The 8,561-nt window shown below is 45.8% G+C and overlaps 3 protein-coding genes across 4 annotated transcripts in view; 2 read left to right on the forward strand and 1 right to left on the reverse strand.

The window, feature by feature from the left end:
• The window catches only part of LOC119425542 (lamin-A), a 7,733-nt gene extending 7,023 nt beyond the window's left edge, over positions 1–710 (forward strand). The window contains exons 12-13 of the mRNA XM_037693069.1: positions 299–490; positions 675–710. Of these exons, the coding sequence (XP_037548997.1) occupies positions 299–490; positions 675–710 (228 nt within the window). The remainder of the gene's footprint in view (positions 1–298; positions 491–674) is intronic.
• Positions 711–2,206: 1,496 nt separating this feature from the next.
• Positions 2,207–5,802, forward strand: naxe (NAD(P)HX epimerase). The gene is made up of 6 exons (XM_037693546.1): positions 2,207–2,376; positions 2,460–2,568; positions 3,132–3,242; positions 3,868–3,978; positions 4,061–4,208; positions 5,411–5,802. The coding sequence occupies exons 1-6, from the start codon at positions 2,210–2,212 to the stop codon at positions 5,608–5,610; spliced, it is 846 nt and encodes a 281-aa protein (XP_037549474.1). The 5' UTR covers positions 2,207–2,209; the 3' UTR covers positions 5,611–5,802.
• A 1,077-nt stretch (positions 5,803–6,879) lies between these two features.
• The window catches only part of scn1bb (sodium channel, voltage-gated, type I, beta b), a 5,417-nt gene continuing 3,735 nt past the window's right edge, over positions 6,880–8,561 (reverse strand). Inside the window, exons 4-6 of one of the 2 annotated variants that reach the window (XM_037693382.1) lie at positions 8,036–8,177; positions 7,033–7,107; positions 6,880–6,958 (exon numbers count right to left, since the gene is read on the reverse strand). In XM_037693382.1, coding sequence (XP_037549310.1) covers positions 7,038–7,107; positions 8,036–8,177 — 212 coding nt within the window. In that variant the 3' untranslated portion in view covers positions 6,880–6,958; positions 7,033–7,037. Of the gene's footprint in view, positions 6,984–7,031; positions 7,108–8,035; positions 8,178–8,561 lie in introns of both variants that reach the window. The other variant, XM_037693383.1, reaches the window with a different exon arrangement.

Consider the following 8,561-nt stretch of genomic DNA (forward strand, 5'->3'; position numbering starts at 1 on the left):
GATGATGGATGGATGATGGATGGATGATGGATGGATGGATTGATGATGGATGGATGATGGATGGATGATGGATGGATGATGGATGGATGATGGATGGATGGATTGATGATGGATGGATGATGGATGGATGATGGATGGATGATGGATGGATGTCAGTCAGTGAAATCTTCTCACGAGCTGTTTCCTGTTCTGTGCGTCAGAAGTTTCAAAATAAAAGCATGAATAAGTGGTGGTCCTGGTGCTGTCAGGGGATCCTGTTTTTCACTAAAGGTTCTGGTTCTGTTGGTCCGGTCCTCAGCAGGTGGCTCACAGCACCTGCGGTGACGGCGAGTACAACCTGCGCAGCCGGACCTGCGGCTCCTGTGGACTCCCTTCAGACAAGTCCGGCAGCTGCTCCCTGTCCTCGACGCCCCGCTCGTTCCGCAGCGGGGGGGTCTCTGAGGGTCTGGTCCCGCAGTCCTACCTGTTCAGCACCAGCACGGCCCGCAAGGTGAGTGACGGGAGGAGGCAGGTGGGGCGAAGGACCAGAGTCTGGACCAAGTCCTGGTCCAGGGTCTCCTGGACTTCTTTAAAACTGGCCTCAGATCTTTCAGGGTTTTATGTGGCAGAACTCAAACCGTGGAAGCGGTCTTCTGTGACACGAGCGTTGAAGTTCTGTTGCTTTGTGTTTTCAGAGCGGGTCCAGGATGGAGAGCTGCCCCGTCATGTGAGCTCTGCTGCAGCTGCCTGCACTTCTCCTCCATCAGGATATTTGAAATAAACCTGAATATTCACGCATGCTTGCAAAGTTTCTGTTGTGTACTCTGAGCTGAAAGAAGAAGCAAACGGTTTGAATATTTTATTCAACCAAAGTTTAAAAGATGATAAATAGACCTCGGCTGGTATTTACTGCTAATCCTGTTTTTAATGAATCATTTGAAGTGTACTGTCAGAATATTTTGTACTTTTGCTGATAATAATAAACATTTTTAACTAAAGTGTTTCTTTGTCTCATTTAAACGTTGTACTCTTCAGTAAATGTAAAATTTATGTAAAATATTTCTAAATTTTACTAAAATATAACAACACCATCTTCATACAGAACCAAACAAACATCTGACCTGGTGTTTAAACTTATTATTTTATATTTTACTCACCATTTCAATGGATTTTACAATAAGTTGTTTCTGTTTGTACATCAGAGCTCATTCAGAAAACAACATGGCTCATTTCTGACCGGAAACACAACCGGAACAACCTTTATTTTGAAGGCTCTTCCGCTCAACCCGGAAGTTAGCCGCTAGCTTCCGTTTTGAACGTTTTCAACCTCCAGCGACTCGTTTTGCCTCTTGTTTGTGTTTCCGTGTGTAAAAAGGACATTCTGCTCCTGGAGTTACTTGTTAAGAAGAACATAAAATATTTGGTGAGTTTTTCTTTTAGTCTCAAATAATCTCGAACAGCAGCTAAATGCTAACGATGTTTAGCTTGTGAAGTTAGCAGCTCAACAAAAATAAAACTTTAAAAACACAAACAGTTTAAAACCATAAATATTAACATTTAAATTATACGTGAGAAGCAGACAGTAAACCATAAGAACGAGGAGAAACCTTTTTATTTTATTATTAACAAAATGAGTTTTTGTACATTTTTATCACGAGCAGCTGAAGTTTTAACTTTTACTTGATTTCAGTTTATTTTGTGAGAAACTGGAACAAATGTTGTTGTTTGTTCAAAACTCACGTAAATATATAAAATTATCACAATAAACTGAACATTCATAAATATTTTATGTTCAACAGGAACTTTAAAGTCTTCAGTTCCGTTGTTTTAAATGTAGCTTCAGTTATTTCTTCAGTCTCGTTGGGTTAAATTTATATTTTGTTTATTTTCTGGATTTCTTGCATCTTTTTGTTTCGTCCACAGTTTAAATGACAAAGTGAACTCAAAGTGTCCAAACAGGAACTGAGAATCTTTAAACTGGGACTTTTGCTGTTTTTCTCATAAATCCTCTGTTTCTACAACCGGTTCAGTTTCCAGGTGTTCCACTGACTGATCCAGTTCCTGGTCCTGGTCTAGTTCCTGGTCCTGATCCAGATCCTGGTCCTGGTCTAGTTCCTGGTCCTGATCCAGTTCCTGGTCCTGGTCCGCAGCTGTGAGCTCGTGGGTTTAAGATGTTTTTAGTTTACTGGTTCAGCGGCTCACTCTGTCCATCTCTGCAGGAGTTCGGCTGATGTTGACGGTCCGGACTCTGTTCGGTTTCCTGGTGAGCTCGCGGGTCGCAGCGGGCCTCGCTCAGACGGCGACGTGTCGGCTGACGTCTGACGCTGAGCATCAGCCGAAGGGTTGCTTCAGCAGCAGAGCGGCGTCTACGATGGCCCAAACCATGAAATACCTCGGGTGAGAACCGAACCGTGTTCTGTGACGTAAGACCGGACTGAGTGAGTGTGTCTGGACCGGACTGAGCTGTGGACTCTTCACAGGCAGGAGGAGGCCCAGAAGATCGACGAAGAGCTCTTCAGCGAGTACGGCTTCAGCGTGGATCAGCTGATGGAGCTGGCTGGACTCAGCTGTGCTACAGCCGTCACACGGGTCCGTTTGACACAAACAGGAAGTGGTGTGAATAGTTCAGTCTCTTGTGCTGAAACAAACAGGAAGTGGTGTGAATAATTCAGTCTCTTATGCTGAAGCAAACAGGAAGTGGTGTGAATAATTCAGTCTCTTATGCTGAAACAAATAGGAAGTGATGTGAATAATTCAGTCTCTTATGCTGAAACAAACAGGAAGTGATGTGAATAATTCAGTCTTATGCTGAAACAAACAGGAAGTGGTGTGAATAATTCAGTCTCTTATGCTGAAACAAACAGGAAGTGGTGTGAATAATTCAGTCTCTTATGCTGAAACAAACAGGAAGTGATGTGAATAATTCAGTCTTATGCTGAAACAAACAGGAAGTGGTGTGAATAATTCAGTCTCTTATGCTGAAACAAACAGGAAGTGGTGTGAATAATTCAGTCTCTTATGCTGAAACAAACAGGAAGTGGTGTGAATAATGCAGTCTCATGCTGAAACAAACAGGAAGTTGTGTGAATAAGTTTAAAAGAAGCTGCTGTTTCTGCTGCGTGAACTTTAAATCTCGTTGTTTCCTCCTGCAGGCGTATCCGCTCTCGTCTCTGGTCAAGTCCAGACCGTCCGTGCTCGTGGTCTGTGGACCGGGGAACAACGGGGGCGACGGGCTGGTCTGCGCTCGGCACCTCAAACTGTTTGTGAGTCCAACCAAACGTCCAGCAGAACCTTAAAGTGAGATTTGTGGGTTTGGACCTGCTGTTCCTAAACGTGTGGGCCAGAACCTCGCTGTGGGTCACATCTGCAGAACCAGAACATCTGAAAATGATTAATGTTCTATTGTTAGGAATCAAAGGTTCAGCCTGACTGAAACAAGTGCACACAGCCGGTCCGATTGTTCGGTCAGAACCTGAAACGTTTGGGACCCACTGGTTCTGATTTCTGGTTCTGACCCGCTGGTTCTGACCCACTGGTTCTGATTTTCTGGTTTTGACCCACTGGTTCTGACCCGCTGGTTCTGACCCACTGGTTCTGACCCGCTGTAGCTGTGAGTTGACCTGAAAATGAGTTTGTTTATTTTGGAACAGTCTGAGTTGAATTTAAATCAAATGTTTCAACTTGATCTTTTTAAATTCGTGCAGGTTTTATTTTAATTATTTAAATTATTTAAATGATTAATTTTGTTTTTTTAATTTTTTAAAAGTCTGTAAAATCCTGTAAGAAGGTCCAGAGAACCGCTGGTGATCTTGACGGAGAACTGAAGGTTCATCCTCGAGCCAGTCTGGATCCATGGGGAAGTTCTGAGTGTCACTTCCTGTCCCGCAGGGTTACGAGCCCACCATCCTGTACCCCAAGAGACCCGGCAAAGTTCTGTTCCAGGGTCTGACCACGCAGTGCGAGAAGATGGAGATCCCCTTCCTGACGGAGATGCCCGAGGTCCGATCCTCCGGTCCACAGCTGGTTCTGTTGGTTTGTTCAGCCCGTAGTTTCCTGATGGTGTGAAACGTTGGTTCCTCAGGCGGAAGTTCTCGACGAGGTTTATAATCTGGTGGTCGACGCCGTCTTCGGCTTCAGCTTCAAAGGTTCTGTTCGAGAACCGTTCGCTTCCGTCCTGCACGAGCTGAAGAAGAGCACGGTCCCCATCGCCAGCATCGACGTCCCCTCAGGTCAGAAAACCTTCAAAATAAAATACTTCCTGTCCTAGAGGTCAGTTCAGCAAAATAAAACCACTTCCTTTTTCATTTCAAATGATTAAAATTAATTTATAATCAAAAACAATAAATTTATCAAAAGATGAAACTTAAAAACTTGAACAGTTTCAACAATTCAAACGTTCAAACTAATTTTAAAATATTTACTGAGTTGAGATTTAATTTTATTGTGAAAACTGAGAGCTGAACAGTAGCTAAAAACAAACCCTTACAGAACAGCAGCTAAAACTCATACACAGAGCGGTAGCTAAAGGCTAAAATGAGCTAAACAGTAGCTAAAACTCATAAACTGAGCAGTAGCTAAAGGCTAAAATGAGCTAAACGGTAGCTAAAAACAAACTCTTACAGAACAGCAGCTAATACTCATACACAGAGCGGTAGCTAAAGGCTAAAATGAGCTGAACAGTAGCTAAACCCAATCCTGTACAGAACAGTAGCTAAAACTCATAAACAGAGCAGTAGCTAAAGACTAACATAAGCTGAACAGTAGCTAAAAACAAACTCTTACAGAACAGCAGCTAATACTCATAAACTGAGCAGTAGCTAAAAACTAAAATGAGCTGAACAGTAGCTAAACCCAATCCTGTACAGAACAGTAGCTAAAACTCATAAACAGAGCAGTAGCTAAAGACTAACATAAGCTGAACAGTAGCTAAAAGCGACGTCTGTGTGCTGAAGTGAACCAGGACTTGTTGGACCTGGTCCAGGAGCAGAACTGCCGTCGTGTGATCGCGTCACGTTCAGATTCAACTCATTCAGTTTCTGATAAAGTTTCACACAAAGATTTCACAGGATGAGTCACACTCAGATTATTGTGGATTACTCTCAGCTACTACCACATTATATTTTAGCTCAGTATCAGTCAGAATAACTGAATTATTGTCACTTATGTGTTTTAAGGCCAGCTGGCTGTGACGGCCATCTTGAACTGGGCTGGCGGCTTCATTTAATCGGCTGTGGGCCTGAAAATGTCTAAAAGTCATTTAGTTTTCAGATAAAGTGACAGAGTGAGACCTCTTCTTTGTCACGTGGTGTTCAGAAAACTACAGACCTGACCTCCGTGTTTTTCACGTCCCTGCAACAACCTGCTGGTGCTGCCAGCGCTGTGGATCGGATCTTGGTGTTTGTGCTTAAATGAAGGTTCTGGTTGTTTGAAGGTTGGGACGTGGAGCGGGGCGGCGCCGACGGCCTCCAGCCCGACACGCTCATCTCTCTGACCGCGCCCAAGAAGTCGGCCTCCATGTTCACGGGACGGTACCACTTCCTGGGAGGGCGGTTTGTCCCGCCCAGCTTGGAGAGGAAGTACCAGCTGAACCTGCCTCCGTACCCGGGGACGGACTGCGTCCTGCAGCTGTAGAGGAACCGGGCCGCTTTGGGTCTGGTCCAGAGGTTCTGATCCGGTCCTGTGGTCCGATCAGCGGTTCCAGCCTTTCAGCTTCAGTTCCTGAATGTTCCCTTTGAACCATGAATCTGAATGAATGTTGCTGTTTTCGGCTGTCAGAAACTATCAGCCGAAGAAAACGAGAATAAATAAAGGTGTTGGGGCGAAGAGTTTGTTTTGATTTTTATCGTCTGAAGGCGAGCGCTGCGTCAGAAATATTAGATTTAAAAAGATAAACTGGCTCAGATTTTACTGTGAACACAGCGCTGAACGCCAGCTGAAGACGCTGAACGCCAGCTGAACGACAGCTGAAGACGCTGAACGCCAGCTGAAGACGCTGAACGCCAGCTGAAGACGCTGAACGACAGCTGAAGACGCTGAACGACAGCTGAACGCCAGCTGAAGACGCTGAACGCCAGCTGAAGACGCTGAACGCCAGCTGAAGACGCTGAACGCCAGCTGAACGACAGCTGAAGACGCAGAACGACAGCTGAAGACGCTGAAACTGGAGGCGTTAATAGCTGAAAGAGCAGAACACGAGCTGAACGCTAGGAGGAGATAAACTTTAGCCAAAAGAAGCTGAAACACTAGCAGCTGAAGGCTAAAAGACATTACCATTAGCCGCAGCAGGCTAACAGCTAAATCCACATTAAATTGATGGTTGAATTTTCAAAATAAGTGTTTTCTGAGAAACTACACATTTCTGAATTGTGTCGTGCAGTTACAAATCTTGTTGTACGAGTTTGTGAATCTTTGTCGACTCATTTATCTCATATCAGGTCTGGATCAGGACCCAAAGAACCAGAGCCTGGACATGAAGATGGAGGCTGAGGAACTTCCAAGCGAACCAACGTGTAGAACCAGGAACTGGACTCGTTTGGAAGCAGGACTGCTCGTCCTCCAACGGCGTAAACCTGTAACTTCAACATCAAAGCTCGGAGCTTCAGAGGAAACAAACGGGACTCGACGTTCGGTCTTTAATCGCTCACCAAGTTTTCTCCGTTTATTACACCGCTAATAACCACCGGACGCTAACAGGAAACAGGAAGTAGAGTCTGAAGGTGGTGTTTCCTGTCCATCAGCTGATGAGTCCGCCCTGTGACTACACGTGGTTCTGCCTCCAGTCGGCTCGTGGACGTAACGGGGCTTAAACGAGTGCACGACATGCTCTATATACAGTGCTGGGTCCATGCACGCTGAGGAGGAAGAGGAGGCCGGGCCTTCGTCATGCAGGTCCGAGCCGAGGGAGGTTTTCAGTCCAAGGAAGAGCCTGAGGACAGAGACGGTTCTGAAGAGCCTGAGGACGGAGACGGTTCTGAAGAGCCTGAGGACAGAGACGGTTCTGAGAGACCAAACCCAGATCCAACAGGAAGTGAAAGGTGCGAGCGTGGGCCTCACCTGTGCTATTCTCCCACCTGCACACCTGCACAGTTGTCTTTACTCTCCGAGGCGATGGCCAAGTATTCAGCGTTTCTGCAGAAAACAGAGAAGCGTCAGAAGAACCTGGAACTTGGTCTTGAATGAAACAAACGTTTCTGCTGCCGTTAATAAAAATAAAGTTAATGATTCCAGGAGAAACTCCAGCGAAAGATTCTGGTCCTTTGATTTATTTTTAACGTTTTAAATCCTAAAATCTTTTCACTTTTATCAGTTTGGTTTTTATTAAACTCTCAAACTGTTTGAAAATGTTAAAGATTCATATTTTAAAACTTGATAAACAAGGAATTATGTAATTCTTAAATATAATTAAATTTGCCGGCCGCCAGGGGGCGCCAGAGAGCCCCCGCTCCAGATGACTCTCAGCTACTACCACCACAAACATCTGCTCAGCTCCGTCAAAGAACGTATGGTTTGATTAGCTCCGGCGGCCATCTTGAACCTGTCAGACTGCATGCAGTGAGTTCTGTCAGTTTATTAACGTCCATCCAGAGGGTCGCCCGTGGTGCATGATGGGTAAAGAGGACGCCAGGTGCCATCAAATGGACTTTTAGGCCCAGTTTGTTTCAGGACTGAGACTCCAGAATCTCAGAGTTCTACAGGGACATGTCTCCAGTCCATCACAGGGACATGTGGACATGTCTCCAGTCCATCACAGGGACATGTGGACATGTCTCCAGTCCATCACAGGGACACAGGAGTATTGATAAATGTTTTCAGGCGTTCTTTGAGGAGGTTGTTTCTCCTCAGGAACAGTTTTAAACTTCAAGGACCTCTAAAGACTCTTGAAGGACTTCTGAGGGACAAGAGGACTCTGAGGACGCCTCGGTCCTGGTTCCTGACTGAATAAGGAGCAGCTGAAACTCGACCTGCAGGGCAGGAGTTTAGAAAAACTTGCTCTAAACGTCGTATCGAGGCAGACTGACTTGAGCGTGTGAGAAATGTGGCGGCGGCAGGAACTCACGCGGCCTCCCGCAGCGCCTCCTCCCCGGCTGCAGCGATCTTCCTGTAGCAGTAGATCATCTCGATGAGGAGCCACACCTGCAGGCCGATGATGGACACGTACATCATGACCTCTGACACGATGGAGGCTGTTCCTCTGGTGGCTGCAAACAAGGACATCCAATCAGTCGCTAAACCTAACGAGAGGGCGGAGCTACAGACAGGAAGTGGAGTCTGGACATCAGGCTGCAGCTAGCGATGGAGTTTATGACCTCGTGTTCTGTGAGCAGGTCTTTAAAGTTACGTCTCGTTTTGTGCTCCTCTGGCTCAGGTTGCTTCAGGGTCTTTTCTTCCCACTGTCACCACCCGCAGCTCGGAGCTTTCTATGGATGTTAAAATATTTGGAGCTGATGTGTTGGTCAGGAAGGGTGACATCACGTCCGACGCAACCCAGCAGCTGGGTGTCATAAACATGTCTGCTCCGGGTCAGAACCAGAGCTTTAAACATGTCTGCACCGGGTCAGAACCAGAGCTTTAAACATGTCTGC

Source organism: Nematolebias whitei, chromosome 19 (genome assembly GCF_014905685.2).
Source record: "Nematolebias whitei isolate Nwh7 chromosome 19, NemWhi1, whole genome shotgun sequence".
Lineage (NCBI taxonomy): Eukaryota > Metazoa > Chordata > Actinopteri > Cyprinodontiformes > Rivulidae > Nematolebias > Nematolebias whitei.